At 37.8% G+C, this 17,321-nt stretch overlaps 1 protein-coding gene across 10 annotated transcripts in view; it reads right to left on the bottom strand.

Annotated features, from left to right (window-relative positions):
• The window catches only part of BAZ2B (bromodomain adjacent to zinc finger domain 2B), a 114,316-nt gene that overhangs the window by 34,310 nt on the left and 62,685 nt on the right, over positions 1–17,321 (bottom strand). For 6 of the 10 annotated variants that reach the window (XM_084209176.1, XM_084209180.1, XM_084209178.1 and 3 more), the window contains 10 exons: positions 16,626–16,835; positions 15,537–15,935; positions 12,689–13,295; positions 11,235–11,531; positions 8,844–8,904; positions 8,201–8,309; positions 7,824–7,925; positions 2,813–3,023; positions 1,734–1,826; positions 1,557–1,618 (listed from right to left, as the gene is read on the bottom strand). In XM_084209176.1, coding sequence (XP_084065302.1) covers positions 1,557–1,618; positions 1,734–1,826; positions 2,813–3,023; positions 7,824–7,925; positions 8,201–8,309; positions 8,844–8,904; positions 11,235–11,531; positions 12,689–13,295; positions 15,537–15,935; positions 16,626–16,835 — 2,151 coding nt within the window. The remainder of the gene's footprint in view (positions 1–1,556; positions 1,619–1,733; positions 1,827–2,812; positions 3,024–7,823; positions 7,926–8,200; positions 8,310–8,843; positions 8,905–11,234; positions 11,532–12,688; positions 13,296–15,536; positions 15,936–16,625; positions 16,836–17,321) is intronic. The other 4 variants (XM_084209179.1, XM_084209177.1, XM_084209182.1 and 1 more) reach the window with 2 other exon arrangements.

The following is a 17,321-nucleotide window of genomic DNA, read 5'->3' as shown; positions in this document are numbered from 1 at the left end:
GAAGCATGTCAGGGTTTAATACTTGGATTTCAAAGATGTGAAAGGGTTTAATATTTTCATTTTTTTTAACACTTCAAGATGTCATAAAATCATAGAGTATGCTGAGCTGGGAGGGACTGATTATGATCATCAATCCATCTCCTGGCCCTGCACAGACACCCCTACAATCCCACCCTCTGCCTGGCATCATTGTCCAAATGCCCCTGGAGCTCTGGCAGCCTTGGAGCTGCAACCCCTGCTCTGAGGAGCCTGCCCAGTGCCTGACCACCCTCTGGGTTGGTCAACCTTTATTCTGATACCTAGCCTAAACCTCCTGACTCGGCTCCAGTAGTTCCCTCAAGTCCTGTCACTGGTCACAGAGAGCAGAGATCAGAGCTGCCCCTCCAGAATATGTTGAAGACCACAATGAGTTTCCCTTCAGTCTCTTGTTTTCCAGGCTGAACAAGCCAAGTCCCACAGCCACTCATCTTAAGGCTTCCCCTCCAGTCCCATCCCCATCCTCATGCCTTCCTTGGATAGCCTCTAATGGTTTACTGTCCTTTTTATATGGGGGTGCCCAAAGCTCTCCCCAGGACTCAAGGTGAGGCCACCCCAGTGCAGAGCAGAGTGGGACACACCCCTCCCTTCTGGCCAGCAAAGCTGGGCCTGATGCCCTCCACGGCAAAGATGTGCCAGGGCACCGCTGACTGACACCCAACTTGTCATCAACCAGGACTCCTAGATCCCTTCCTGCAGCTGCTCTTCAGCCCCTCATTTCCCAATTTATTAACACCTACAGGATTGCCATTAATGTATTTGAAAAAACTTTTTTCTGTTGTCCCCCACGTTTCTGGCAGCTTCAACTTCAACTGAGCTTTGGCCACGTGACTTTTCTCTCTACACTGGCAAGCAGCATCTCTGTCTTCTTCCATGTCACCCATGTGACTTACAGGAAAACCAACAGTAGTATTTGTTCCAAGTGTTGGGATGCTGAGATCATACACAGACATTGAGGGGATGTAGCATGTCCAGAGCAGAAGGGCAAGAGAGCTGTGGAAGGGGCTGGAGCACCAAGAACAGCTGAGGGAGCTGGGAAAACGGCTCCGAAAAAAGGAGGCTCGGGGGGATCTACTCACTTTCTCAAACTCCCTGACAGGCAGGTGCAGCCAAGTGAGGGTCAGGCTCTGCTCCGTGGAACAAGGGACAGGACAAGAGGAAATGGCCTCACATTGTACCAAGGGAGGTTTAACTTGGATATTAGGTAACATTTCTTCATGGAAAGGGTTGTCTAGCTCTGGCACCAGCTGCCCAGGGCAGCGGGGGAGTCAATGTCCCTAGAGGAATTTGAAAGATGTGTTGATGTGGCACCTGGGGACATGGGCTAATGGTGGACTTAATGGAGTTTAAAACTTTAATATATTTACAATTTTAATACACTTTGTGTGCTTTAAAACTAATTTTAAACATACACTTTATAATCAGCATACCTATTAATTTACTAAATACTTGAAATACACCTTATTGAATGATAATGAAAACATCATTAAAAGAGCTTATGTAGCAATTGCATAGTTTACCTGTTGCTTCATTATCTTTATCTGCTCCTTTTGCTTTCGCTTTTCTTCAGCTGCCATAATAGCTAAAAAACAAAAGCAAACAATATCAGCAGAACATGGCAAGAGACAGGGAACTTTTCATAAACAGTTTTTAAAATAATCCCCTAGTATGCACAAACTTGCACAAGTAATACTTACCTTGCTGTTTTTTTGCTTCTTTGGCAGCTCGTGCTTGTTCCTGCTTCTGAAGCTTTCTCAGTAGCTTAATTTGTGCTGCTTGCCTAGCTATTTCTGTCACAAAAAGAAAATATTAAGTTCATAAAAACAGTGCTGTCCACCAATAAAGATACAGTTCATGTTTCAGACATTTGTATGTTGTAAAGACAGAGTAAACAGAGGATTTGTTTTGCACGCACTGGCGTCTACAAAATTTTTCTATGAACTGTCATTAATGGCACATCATGCATCAGTAACCGTGTCAACAGTGCAAATGAACTTGGATACTTTCTATATAAAACAAATACTGGTTTTGGAGGAAAAAATTATTTATTAAGTGACAGAATCATACCAATAATGCTGGTTCATTTTAAAACCACTTCCCTCTTTCTTCTAAAACAGAAAACATTTGTTTCAAAATTACTAAATCAACACTTTATTCAGAAAGCATGGAATTAGTTTTCCTTACAAGTCACTTCATGTAATTATGTAATAACTTTTTAACAATGAAAGAAGAACACACTCATGTGGGTCACATGCCTCTTTCCTGTGTCACCTAAAGTCAGCTATTCTTATGCTAATAAGTAACCTCCTGAATCATTCCACTATTCTGTGATAGCATTTCTATCACAAAAATTTCAATTAACTGTTTATGGACACACTCATAGAAGACAACTGTAGGAAGGAATTTTCTGGAGGTTGAATTCAGCTTCCTTTTCAAAGGACTGAAAAGGAAGCTGAATTCAGGACCTGCATGCTTGAACTCCCCAAAACACCGTCAGCTTCTTGTGCAGTAACTACAGAGTAAGCTTTTAGACACGTCCCTACATACGCACTTCCTTCTTTAAAACCTATACTGATAAACCATTTATTGGTCTACCAAAAAGTCTTCAATAACAACATGAAACAAATACCCAAAATAAAATGCTGCATACTAATATCCTAGGGAGACAGATCACTCTCCTATAGGAAAAATATTACCACTTTATATACTCTTTAACTCTTTATATACTTGATATACTGATACCCTCTCTTTGTGAAAATAAGAACACAGTTCTTACCTTGAGCCTGGAGCTTTCTCAAAAGCTTTGTGTCAGCGTTGTCCAGAAATTCACCGCTTCCAACATTGGGAGGTCGGCCTTTGCGGCGCCTGGACCGTGACTCCTCTCTGGAGTGCTGTCTCTCTGGGTTTGGGGGTCGTCCTCTACGCCCTTCCATAGCTCTGATACGGGGAATGACCTCCTCTTCTTTCAGAAGACACCACTGCACACCCTTTTAATTGACACATTTCACAGAGAGGTATTACAAACATAGATTAAAATAACCCAAAATCTAAGGTGAGCTGTAGATATAAAATATGCAAGTGCTGTGATGTATTATTTGGGCAGGACAATTTCTTGATAATGCACAGAAGCTATCTATTGAGAGACTATCACTAAGAACTTCTGTAAATTCCACCACTAAAAGATTTTGACTATTCAAGCAGACAAAAAGTTTTTACCTAGTAGATTTGCCATTACTGTGTTATTTTTAATTATTTCTCATCAAATCAAATTGTTCAGCCCTTTCTAAAGGCCAAAACAGATTTTTCCCAATTATGTAAACTCAACAACAACTTCTGCGTTCATATAATATTAATAATAATATTCTGCTTTCATAGAATCCACTGTTCAACATGAATGAAAAAATGTGTCAAACTATGAGGTGCTGTTTTCCAACAGAGCGTGTTTACAGAAATTCTAGCATATATAACAAGCAAAGGCAGTAATGTATTTTCAAATATTGCTTTTGAGTGTTGTAGAGCTCAACAACTGAGCTGAAAAAACACAGATGCATTTTAATCAGCAAATTTTAGTTAGTACAATTGAGTTCTTCCCTCATTCACTGCAGAACAGTTTCTGCACCAGCTTGAATCAATGAAAAGTAACTTCAAAGCATCCACATATCTAAAGCTACATGAACTATACTCTCTAACCAAACAAAGCATGCACTGTAGTATTTTGAGGCATCATGAAAGCAGATTCTAAAATACTTTGTTAATAAAAATATCCCCATGAAGTTAATCCCCATGAAGGAATAGCTTTATTTAACCGGCCACTAAAACTACAGTTTATTGTGTCTACTGAGCAAAAAATATGTACCATCTAGGTAAGCCTGTTTAATTGAACACCGGTATTTCAAAATTTTAACTTCTTTTACCATTTCCCCAAGTTTTTGACAAATGTGGGGAAAATCTGCAAGCTAAGCATCCTTTAGGACTTCTTTATCACTTGCCTTAAAAAGGTTTGTAAAAAATTTTGAAAATGTCTGCTTAAAGCAGGAAGAAAAGTTGGCAACTTTAAAAACTCATTAAATACCAGCTCAGAAGAAATATATTCAGAGTGCTTTAGTTTTCACACTTATATCCAATTTACTGTAAATTGGATATAAGTAAATTTACTATAAATTTACTGTAAATTTGCCTAAGATCCAATTTACTGTACCACAACATAAATGATTTTTGCTTTTTCTTTTAATTGGTCTTTTAATTACTTCTGCTTATTCTTCACAATTACAAAGGTTTTGCATAACTTCAGCAAAAGAAATGGCAGTTTGTTAATGAGACATTCAGATTTCAAAGGAGTTATCAGTATCTGCAAAGATACTTATCTAAAGTCTTAATCATTCCCAGTTAAGACCATCCCCAAAGTACAAGTCACACATTCCAAAGGGCTTTGTTTTTAATTATGTTCTATAAATGCACTGTTCAGAACCAAGACCACATCATTAATGTGTACCACATCGTCATGCACCATCCCTAAGGACTTTAACCCAAAATATTCACCTCTACCATTTGACTAAAAGTTAATTTTCTTACTATCTTGAAGAGTACTACTTAAGTGTAACTTTTATTCCTCTGCCTAGTACTTGAATTGCAGTTTATCACAGGTTCAGTTTATTGAGGTAGATTTAGTACTTGTACTTACTAGCTACACCAACTTTCAACCTAGAAAACCTAATCTCATAAAATGTACATGCCAAGGGAGGGAAAACAGAAATCAAAGAAGAGGAGGAGAAGCAGCCATAGTTCAAAAAGTACCTTAGAATGGCAATGGAAATTGCTCCTGCCCTGTATTTGTGTTATCTGCAGTTAATGATACTAACGATAATAAATACACATCACAAAAATGTCAGAGGTCTACCAGATCATTAGTACCAGAGACCATGTTGTTTATCAGATTTTCCTAATGCCATCTGAAAGAGAAACTAGAGGCCATCAAATGAAGTGAGCAATGGTTCAGTAAGCAAAAGGAGCAGGTGCTTCAAGGGATGGGAGAAGACAGTTTAATGCCCTGTCAAAGGGAATTGTGGATGCACAAGTTTTCACAAGTTTAAGAGAGGACAAGACAAAAATAGTCCAGAACAAAGCCACTAAGGGTTAAGTAAGAGTTGATTGACCATCTATATTTTGTGCTCAACAGCTTTTAAAATCTAACCCAAAATACATTTCTATTAAAAGAATGTACAGTCAGAATGTTCTATTAAAAAAATGTACAAAAACTCTGGGTTTTTGACATTTCAAAGATAAAATATAGGGGTTGTGCCCTAACATAGGAGAATCACAGGCTTCCATAAAATTGAAACTTTGCTACTCAAACATTAGAGAAAAAATGGGAATAACACTGTGAAATGTTGTGGTGTGTTGTTCAAACTAATCAAAATAATAACTTTATTCCATTTCTCCCCTTCAAGCATGTGGTACCCATGTACCACAATACTGTGCTGCCATCAGGACATTTGCCAAAAAGACAGCAGAAAACTATGCATGAAAGCAAAATAAAGTTCAAATCCTGTTAATCAAGTTAATGAACAATACCACAGGCACTTTGCAAGAAGCAAAAATCTACTTATATTTCAGATTAGATTTGTGGGGAAAAGTTAACAACATTGCTTTCCAAACTGAATTGCAGAACTCAAAATAGGACAAAGACTCCTATATATATTACTTAAACTCACGAGGACCCATGTTTATTCCATCAGCCCAAATCACATTCATACCAATCTTGCTAAATCACAGCAGTTTAAAGCTTCCAGGTGCAGTCACTGAATTTTCACATTTGCCAAACTTCAAACATTCTTCTAATCCTACTCCTTTGTGGCCCACTTCTGTCAGATATGCTCCTGCTACACCATTCAAACACTGCTTTGAATAACTCATAATATTTGGTGGTTTGCGTACCACAAGAGAGAAACACAGGCACTAACAGAAAGAGGAAATCCTCATACTTTTGGCTTGCTATAGGTAAATCTTTAATAACACTGATATAGCTTTAAGGTAAATTTTTTTCACATCTTGTTTCATCTTCGAGCTGTGTGAAAATTAGCCCAGCACATGTTGCATGTCTCAAAAGGTGACAGAAATATATAACAAAGGAAGAGAAGAATAATCACTAAAGGCTATACAGAATAATTGAAATTACCACAAAAGCAGAAATAAAAACTTCTGGAATTACCTCCAGTCATCCATGAAAATATGATTATCATATATTATTTTGAATCTGGATGATTCAAAAAACTTTGGCAAAGAGGGTGCAAGCTCTTTTTATAAAGTATCGGTACCACATACTGTTTCACTAGGCAATATTATCAGCCTGAGTGTAGCTCCACTGTTTTGTAACTCCTCATTCACACATAAAATGTAAACACATCTTAGCACATCTGACAAAGCTGCCCTCAGTCTCTTTTTCTAATAAGAAAACTCCTTTGTCTACCCAAGTCTCAGTGGAACCTATCAAAAACCACATCAGTACAAAGTTTAGTGATGATATATACAGCAAACTAATGTTCACATTGCTAATCTTGCCTGTAGAAATCTTCCCTTCACACTGCCTTCATTCTCAAGTTTTATAAATCACAAGGCAAACTGCAAATCAACTAAAGGGAGAAGACAGATATAACTAAAGAAGGGGACAAGACTAATGAAGTAATACAGGTAACAGACATGGAAAACAGAACAGGGCAAAAAGAGAGTAGATACCCTGCCATTACAGTACATCACAATAAAATGAATTATTTCAGTCAAGACATGCAGGTCTGAAGTTCATAACTACAGGAACTTGTAACTGTTGAAGGCCAAACACGAAGCAAGTTTAGCAATGTTTTAGCCTGTAAGGCAGGAAGCACCACCTAGAAGTAGCTGCTTACCATGAATTCAGTCTTTAATGTTTTCATTAAAGACATTCAATTTCATTTCACATAACATTACATATTTCTACAAAGTATTACAAGAACATCAGGCTTAATTCAAACCTGAACTCAAGACTGTTGAGAGCTAGTAACATGTTCAGAACACTTATCCCTTAAAGAAGCAAATACCTTCACTGAGAAAAACCCAAAAATTTTCATGCATATTCTGAAGAAATGGCAACATGGCCAAAATTCAGTAACACAGCATGGCACAAACACAGTAACAGTTTCTTTAAAATTTTAGTTTTACTTATCCTGGTGTGGTTTATCTACAAACTGTCTAACAATTATACCACTGTACGGCGTAACTGGTATAGTTCTGCATCTCCCTCTGTAAAAGTGTCACGCTTCAGGATGCTCAGAGAGTATTCTTGATACAGGAGACACTTGTATATAAACATGCAATTTACATATATATATATAAATAAACACAAACATACACACACACATATAGTATGAACACACTAACAGAGTGGGATTTACCATCTACACATAAATTACTATTTATTCGAGGCTGTATACAACAAAAGAAGAAACAAAGTCTCAAGTCAGAAATACCTGAATGCGAAGATAAAATACGTAGCTCTGAGTTTTCAAACTAGAGCAAGCCAGGCTCAGAGCTGATCATTAAAGCACCCTCTGGGCAAAGCCACTGAATGTGGTTCTCAACACAGCTCAGGATCAAGCTCTCCACGTCTCAATCTAACTGCTGTTAAGAATACGTGCAGCTTTTAGAAATAATTAGCTAATAACAGGTAATGCTTCAGATTGTAGCAAAAATTACTTTACCTAAACTTAAGTTAATGCTCCTTGGATCAAAAACTTTACTTTTTAAAAAGTGGATACCTGCGGTCCATCTCTGGCTTCATAGAAGTCACCCACTCCTATTTTTGCACTGAAGCTGAAATTGTCCCTTGAGATATCCATTATTCCATTTCTGCTGAGATACTGAAAAAATCACATATTTTTCCACTTCAGCTTGTAAATAATTACAACCCAGCTTTGATGCACAGCTAACTTTGTGACTGTAATGTTTTGCATGTTCTGTCAAAGGGATATGCATTTATAAGACATCAAATCAGTAACAGACTGAGTTACATTACACCTCACATCACAGAAAATAAGTACCTCTATTGGAGAGAAAAAAATTACATATTTTAATTGCAAGCATGCTTACTAGCATTAGAACACTTTAAAAAATAGACGTTAAAAAATTAATGTACCTTTACTACTTCAGGATACTGTCTCAGCTTCTTTCCACAAGGTGCAAAATATGCTACTTCTCCTTGAAGACGGCCACCAAAGTTTCTTATTCGGGTTTCTCTTTGCCAGCTAGAGTAATACAAAATAGTTGCATACAACAATACACTTTTTTAAAAATAAGTAATTTGTGTCAATTTAAAAATTCTACAAAAAAAAGGAAGAGGAAAATGTGACTAGAGTATCATAAATCAAACAGACCAAACCACAAAGTTTTATCATGCAGATTGTCCAAACTGACTAAATATATGAATTTATTTATATCAAGCGACTTACATATTACCAGATTTTAAACAGCTTAGAACTATACTTTAGGGAGTTATTTGGAATCTATATCGGCTCAGATCATTAGGATTAATTTCCAAAGCAAAACAGCTAAGAGATGGTCATGTTTGCAAAAAAGGAAATTTAATGCACAAAAATTAACACATTAAATACGCCGACACTTTTTAAAGAGATTCACAGTCACCGGGAGTCAGAAATCTAAATTTTTGAAGCTGTCTCCTTAGTATTCAGCTTCAACATTTTTTGAACTGATTTCTTTACCAATGGATTTTTGAAGGCATTACGTCCCTCTAAGGAAAGTCAGGTACATACATAACGTACCCATAATCAAGAGGAACTCGCAGCTCCCGTTCATCTGCTACTCTTCGTCTTTTTGAAATACCTAAAACAGAATCATTGATTAATACCTAACAGAGCTTACAAAAGAATACATGTTCCTAAAATGTATTTTATGTTTCTATCCCCAAAACAAAAGAGAACTGTTTTTCCATTCTCGCCATTATGTACCTCAATTACCAAGAAAACTAACGGAAGCGTTCTTCTGAAATACATTTTCCTCTAAGTTCCTGTAACCCCATCCTCTGAAATTGTAAATAGAAAACCTAACTATCCCATACCTATCTGTTTGTCCTGTTTAGTGCTCTCAAATATTAGTTAGTTTAATTCCTTGCACACCTGTTTTGCTAGACAAGACAATGTAAAATTTTTCCAGTGAAGAAGATGCAAATAAAGTAAACACACTTTACTTTAAAGACCCATATTCTAATAGGTTTAGTCTTCCTAGAGCACTGCCTATAGACTGCAGTTAAGTGCCAAATGCAGAAAATTTTCAGAACTACTTCATCAGCTTTTCCCAGTTCAAACAGATGTTGTGTTCAGTGCTAGTCAAGCAACTGAATCAATAGTATCCCAGAGACAACTGCCAAATGTGGGGTTTTTTTAATGTGAAAGGCTTTCCTCAGGCCTCTCAGACAGCCACAGGACATGAACTATGCACACAGACCAACTTGTGGAAGATGCACTTCTCAAAAAGGTAGTTTGGACCTTCTGTCAAGAACGTGACACATCTGTTCCCTGGGAACAGCCGTGAGTGAGCGCTGGTACCAGACCGACCCCGGCACCGGCTCCAGCCCCTCCCAGCCAGGAGCGCCGGACAGCACAGCACCGGCTACCAAGGGAGCTGGAGCAGCTCCTCCCAGAGGATGGGAACAGACCCCTAGAAAAAGCACCAAGGAAATCTCTGTGCTCAGATCCCAAAATTTAGACACAGGTCTGCACTCTTAGCCTAACATGAATGACCACTGCATAATTTTGAATGGTCACAGTGCAGGGAGGAAGGGAGGCTGCTTTTACAAATATGATGTGGAAAGTCCAGTGCAAAACAGATACAGAGAAGAGACCACAAGACTCCTTCAGAGACTGAGCAACTCTAGGCAAAAGTTTCACAAAAAATTATTTTCTTGTATCGTGTTCATTCTTATTAGGTGATTCTTAGGTGTAGTACTATTATACATAAAGCAAGGACATAAAATTTATTCTACCTCCTACTCCTGTAAACAGTAAAATATGCTATGAGACTTTTCAAAACATCCCATTCAACACAGACTCTTGAGGAAAACGTCATCTTTTTAATTTACCCATTTGGATTACTCCCAACCCATATGAAACATCTTACAGACTGTACAGTAAACAAGCCTGTTTTTGGGATAAATATTAGGTAGATCACATTACACTTCTTCAAAGCTAATGCCCTTGTATGACATGGAATGAAGCTCCTATTCCACTGAATCCAAATATAAAAAACTATTCATAAGCAGATGTCCCCATTTAAAAAATCTACTTACACTCATGTTAATAAACAGCACGTCTATAATTCAAAATTGGAAATATGTGATTTAATTTCATTGTTACCATGTAAATAAGAAATGTGACTTTCAAAAATGCATTCTTTACTGTAGCCATAGTAATTTCTAAATCTTACAAATTAAGTCACCAAATGATGGATTATGAGAGCTATATAGTATCAGGCAAATGCTAAATGTACTTTCCATGAATTAAAAAAAAAAGAAAACCCTTGCGCATAATCCATAAATTCTACTAAGAATTTTGAAAGACTTATTAGAAAATTATGTTCTATTATGTAACAAAATACGGTTATAAAGTTTGTTGAGGAAGGGACAAAAACTGAAGATTCAGAACATAAACCATAATGTTCAGAAATCAGAATAATAACTAGTTTAAAATAAAATGGAAAATTCCAAAGACTTTAGAGTTTTAATGTAATAACTATCAAATCTGGATATTTAATTCTGCCTTCTCTAAAGAATTACATGAGTTAAAATGTCCTGGTCCATGTGCAATGTTCTAGTCTGGAGAACTTACAATTTGGCTGACAGATCTTAATGACTGCTGCAAACACCCATTAAAAGATCACAGAGTCACCCAACAGCCAAAGTCAGAAAGGACATCAAAAGACACCTGATCCAGCCTTCCTTGGGAAAGGAAGCTTTGCCAAGATTACCTTGCACCCTCACCAAATGGCATCTGAAAACCTCAAGTGAGGGTGACTCTGCCACATCCCTAAGGTGGCTGTTCAGTGAATCACTGTTCTGAGGGTAAAAACCAGCACCTGGACTATTTTTGCAACTACTTTCACAGGACATGGACCTCAGCTTTCACATGGCAGAAGTATAAGAGAAGACAGTGAGATACCACAGTGTGTACTCGGCGTGAGGGTGGAGGCTCCTGTCCCGAGGAACACTGCAGGCTGGGACTCGGGACACAAGGCAGCTGGTGCCGAGCTCGACGTCTTTGCTACTTGGAGATTAAGCGGGGCGGAGTGAGCTGTAAGGCCGATGGAAGAGCTCTTCACAGAGGATGAAGTTTTATTCAGTTTCAGTGGGGCTTTTTCTCCCTCAGTGTCAGTATCCGACTCATCTTGATCTTTATCATCCTCATCATCTTCCTCCTCAGACCCTTCTGTATCTGACTCAGAATTACTGTCAGACTCTGTTTAAAGGAAGTGTGGCAAAAGGCACATTATGACTTGGAAACTACTAGCAAGTACGTAAAGTCCTAACACTTGTGAAGTCTTTTTTCTTATTATACATGCTTTTTTAATAACATCCCTTGAGTATAAATAGGAGGTTCTAATTAACTACCTAAGCTTAAAAGCTACTACAAATATGACAGTACTAAGTAATTCTGCACAATAATACACTGTTCTTTTTAATGGAAACAGATGAGCAACAGAAGCTGCAGAATTTCAAGACTGTTTACCCCAGAGTGAGTGACAGCTAAATCATCCCATTAGACCGGCAGCAGCTGGACATTACCCCAGGAAGGGCATTTCACAGGTGTGAAATCCATCATGAAGAGGAAGAAAACAACAGAACTACAGGCTGAAAGATGTCAGAATCAAAAGTATGGCAATTTGGGCAAAGAGTAAGAATTGAGGACAGCAAGGGTAAGGAACTAAAGGTGAGATACAAACCGGAGATAAAAAGATTAGTACAGGGTGTGGGGATGAGAGGGGGAAGAGAATGATGAAGGTGGAGTCTGGACACAAGGGATATCGGCATACAAGACAAAGCAGTGACTGAAGACAGCCAACTCTTTAAAACAGGCCTTGTCATTCCAAATTGCATAGCCTGGTCTGCAGCCCTTAAAACTGTCCAATCACTTGCTCATGGACTACTGTGCTCCTGAATGAGGCACAGAAACACACTTTTCTTGCTACTCTTGACAATTTGAAGCCCCTTGTTCAATGCCTCTCTGGCTAGCAAACCTGTTTTGCAGCTGGTCTCTGTCTGCCAGGATCATCAACCAATCTTAATGTCAATCCCTTCCTGAGCACTTTGTCACATCAAGCTGCAGGGTAGGTGACTCATGTGGAAGGCAGGTCTCTGACAGCCTTTCCAAAGGACTAAGGAGCCACCCCCCCCAGGACAGCTGACCAAGTATCTGAACACCCAAAACATGATTTTTGGACATGACACAATGGAGAATGGGGACATGTGCTAATTTCAGCAATATGTGTAGGGCACTGTGGGGGCCATGCTGGCCCAGTACTTCCTGCCCCTATTTTAAAATATGGTGGGAAATGCATGTTTCAAAAATGCAAAAAAATTAAGTTTCTGCTTTTCCTATTAAAAAGGTTAAACCACCTGATTGGCTATCATCAGAATCATCTTCTTCATCGTCCTCATCTTCATCTTCATCATCGTCGTCATCATCATTTGAGTCGTCAGAGTCTTTACTGCTGGGGGCATCTGAGTCTACCCCTCTGAACTGCTCCACCACCAGATTTGCAGAATGAAGGCGGTGTTGGGGTTTTACTGCATTTACTGCATTATTGCTGACTGCTTTATCCTTTCCTGAACCAGGTAACACAGGAGAGGTAGAGGGCATAACAGCTGTCCGGTTACCAGTTGGCTTTTTCCCACATGCACTCAAGTTTATCGGCAAAGAAAAGGGGGCACTACTAGAAATGGCTACACTTTCATTGATCTTGGTCTGGGGTTTCAGTTTCGTAGTGAGTGCAAGAGGAGCCTCCTGGATGACGCTCTGAATAACTCCATTGGGTTGGTGATTACCTAAAAGTGCATTTGTCAGGAATGGGTTAGAATGGTTGTTTTCCAAGGATGTGAGTTTTTGATGAGCTGGTGAACTAGATGTTGGTTTGGGGCTTGACAAAGCTGCGATAACCTTCTTCAGGCTCTTAGACGATTCCTGTTTCTTTAGCTGTGCTGGGAATGTCTGCTTATATTGTTCCTAAAGAAATAAGAAGACAGAGGAATAAAATGTGGAAGTGTCTGTTTGGCTTTCTTTGGTATTCAGGCAGGTAAGCTCTAGGAAATTTTAAACATCTGCTAAGCCATTTTTAGAAAGCCAAAAGCAGATACTAGGTACAACAGAAGAGATGAGTAACTACTGGTTACACAAGTCTTGCATGATTTTTTCACTGTAAATCAAGTAGGGAAAGACAAATTGAACTCAAGATGAAGATGATTCAAATTATGCAGGGGAGCTTTCTCACCTACTACAATGCTCTAGGACAGAGACTTTCATAATGGTATTAATCATTCTGAAAAAGGCCATTTTTAGAAAGATACTTACTACTCTTGTGTACCAGCACAGAAAACCTCTTATAACTTAATTCAGTGGATAAAAATCCCATTAGTGAATGTACAGCTACCTTTAACAATTTGTTCACCTTAAAGCACGAGGTAAATAAAACACACTAATGGCCACAATACTAGAAAACCAACAGAGGACTCTTGTTGTAGAAAAAATTTCTTTAAAAGAATGAGGGAAAAGGTATTACTCAGAAATGCTGCGATATGTTAACTGTTTAACTGGAAGAGTAACACTTGAAATTCTTCATGTAAAACTTACTAATAGCTCAGAAATGCATGTAAAGCTTACAGTATCATTAGTCTAAAGACTCTTCCAAAGAAAAAAACAGCACATCATCTTCAAAAGAAAATACAATAAAATGAATAAAGATGGTACAGTTTAAAATCAATTTTTAAAAATTAGGTCAAACACAATACATGCTTGGAGGTTACTAACATTTAAAACTGAATAAGAAATTATGAAGATCTCTAAAATAAATAGTCACACAGTACTGTATACCTCTAGTAAAAGTTTTAGAGAAATTAAACTACTAAATGTGTGATCTATCACCAGCTAAAGACTCATAAATTTGAAAGCAGAAGCCTCTTTTAATAGCAAAGATGTATATTATCATAATTATAATTTATTTAGCTGCTCCTGGTAAGTGAAAAACTTATTTGAATTTTATCTAGTAACAAGAAATTGGAAAGGAAAAACATTTTTTATCTTCTAGCCTAGCAATAAAAATTAAGGATTTTTTCAGTCCCCACTGAAGGCCTGTGAGTTAGCTGTGAATCAAAGCTGAGTTTACTACTCCTGAACACGACTAGTTTAAAACAAAATTTGGAAAAATACAATAATAATAATAATGACAGTTGCCTCTGTAAGTGTATTAAAATTTTTTTAATATATTTATTCTTGTACATATCCTGAACCTCAGTGTTTGTAAAATGACTGATTTTTATTTTTATTCTCTTCTAATCCCAATTCAAATCTCACTGAATAGAAAATTCATCAGCAGTCACCTTAATTACTATTTAAAAATAAATAAACTGAGGATCTAAAAATTCTAGAAGCTGCAGAACTGTTAAGACAGACATATAAACTTATTGTACAGTCCTGACCAGTAAAAAAGAAGATAAATTGAGGGAGGGTGGGCAGGCCCTGGCACAGGGTGCCCAGAGCAGCTGTGGCTGCCCCTGGATCCCTGCAGCACCCAAGGCCAGGCTGGACAGGGCTGGGAGCACCTGGGACAGTGGGAGGTGTCCCTGCCATGGCAGGGGTGGGACAGGGTAGAGCTTTAAGGTTCCTTCCAACCTAGGCCATTCTTTGATTCTAAAAAAAACTATTGAAATGGCCATACTGAGTTTTTTACAGCTAGCAGTGCATAAATACCTGTCTTTAAAAAGCAAACAAAACATTACAATGAGCATGTTTTGTTGTTTTTTTTTTAAACGGCTTTCAGCTTCTTTGTTTAAAATCATGGTTAAAATAGGTGATTTCAATTACTTTGACTTGAAACTATCTAACTTGAAAGAAAGTGAAGTCATGCTTACATACTAGATATGTGAAGTATTAAATAAGCATTTTCACTGAACCCAGAATACAGGAAAAATATCCAGGCCACACAATTTACTTATTTTGATATTTACAATTTTCTTATTTTGATATTGATTTCAGGTGCACATTGCTCTTAAGAGATGCATGACCCACACAATCTAGTTCATTTACACCATTCAGAAATCCAGATCAACTCTAAAAACACAAACTCCCATGAGTACAAAACTATATATACTTATAACTTTAATACACTATATTTAAAAGAGTTTGATGGCACAAGGTTATGCCTTTTTAAGCAGATGACACAGGTTACAAATATTCAAAAACTTCACTCACCCGTTTAGATCTAACATCGCTGGTCAAAGTGATAGATTCTTCAGAGGTATTTTTATTCCCTGCTTTGAGTAGATCAGGGGAAGGAACTATGAGTTTTAAATAGGTCTCCTTTTTGGCTTCATGTACCAAAGACAAAGGTTTCACATTAGGAACCAATCCCGTAGACTGTATTACACTTGTGTGTTTGTTCACAGATTCCTCCTTTGCCTGAGAGCTTTGAAAAATAAACGGAAGCTGCTGTGACAAAACCTGAGGCTGCTTCTGCTGGGACTGGAATGATGAGTGAGTCTGGGAATCAGACACAAGAGGTATCTGCTGGTGTGTTCTTTTTTCTTGAGACTTGTCCTGCAACTTCTGTCCATCAGCTTTCACATCTGTTACACCACTATGCATTAGCACCTGCAAAATATTTATTTTTGAGTGTTCATTACATAAGTTAAAGATCCTTTTAAAAAGGCTAAACATATGATCAGTCTCCCTGAAACAATTACACTAGTCTTGGCAGAGGATGAATAATAACTTTTAAATCAGTCTTGTAATATATTTATTGCTCATTTTCAGTTTTTTCCCCCAGACAGTTTCTGCATGTTACAACAATGTTTACTAGAGAAGGAGTATTAAACCATGGTTGTTCTTAAATATATTTCTGACTGCAAAGCTAACAGGATACCAAAGATTCCAATCTTGTTGTTCTACTACTAGGGAAAGATATGCATTTTACTAGGAAAAAAGTAACTGCCAAAGCAATACCCACAATGATATATTTTCAATTCACTGCCTGCACATAGTACTTAATTTCTTTGTATTTCCTACTTCATAACAAAAATAACAGTCTACCAACTGTAAACTCCTAGCCTGTAAAGAACAGCAATACAAAGACATGCATGCATATAAAACAACCAAAAACCCCTCCCAAAAACCCCACAAACAGAAAACCCCGAAGCAAACCTAAAAAGAGTATTCTTAGCATTTATTAATGTGCAGTTAAATAATTGTTGACTATTTTTTTGTTCACAGATGTGAGTAGGTCAGCTTGTCACAAACAGCTTGCACCAACAAGACTGCAGGCAACAGTGTGAGGTGTTATACCTTGTTCTTGCTTTTGCGATGTGCTTCATTTTCGGAATCAGATTCATCATCTTCACTCTCTTCAGCACTCTGGTCCTCCTCCTCCTCCTCTTCATCCTCCTCTAGGTCATCAGAGTCACTACTACTTACACCTTCACTTGAGGTGTCTGAAGAGGAGCCCGAATCGCTGTCGCTGTTACTAGAGCTTTCCACTGCTTTTTTTCTGGGCTTCTACCGGGAAGATGAATTCTCTGTTAATGCTTCCATTTTAATCTGTTATGTAATCTAATTATTACACATATTCTTTGAAACAAAGAAGAGTGAGACTTTGGAGTAAAGTGATCTGTAATGCTTAAAAAAAAAGCGTTTCACAAGGTGATGAAAATTAAAAACTGGCCACAAAGTTCCACTGAAGTCTTTTTCTGACTACTGCTGACATCACTACATCACAAAGTAAAATGCCAAATTTAGGCCTAGAACACTGACCTAGAATTTGGGTCTAGTAAACCTCCACAGAATGTGCCGATTCAATAAAAATTCATACCCAAAACTTGTGGTGCAAGTTAGCACAGAAAGAACAACAAATATTAGGTTTATCGAAAGTTTCAGTGATTCATTCGTTTAGCTACTTTTACAGTATGGGCTGTACAGCAATGTAGAGTTTTGAGGACTGAAAAGAATGTGTTCATCAAATTGCTTCTGGGATTTGCTTCTGAA

Source organism: Fringilla coelebs (genome assembly GCF_963513975.1).
Source record: "Fringilla coelebs genome assembly, chromosome: 7".
NCBI lineage: Eukaryota > Metazoa > Chordata > Aves > Passeriformes > Fringillidae > Fringilla > Fringilla coelebs.
This window is presented reverse-complemented; position numbering and strand designations above follow the sequence as displayed.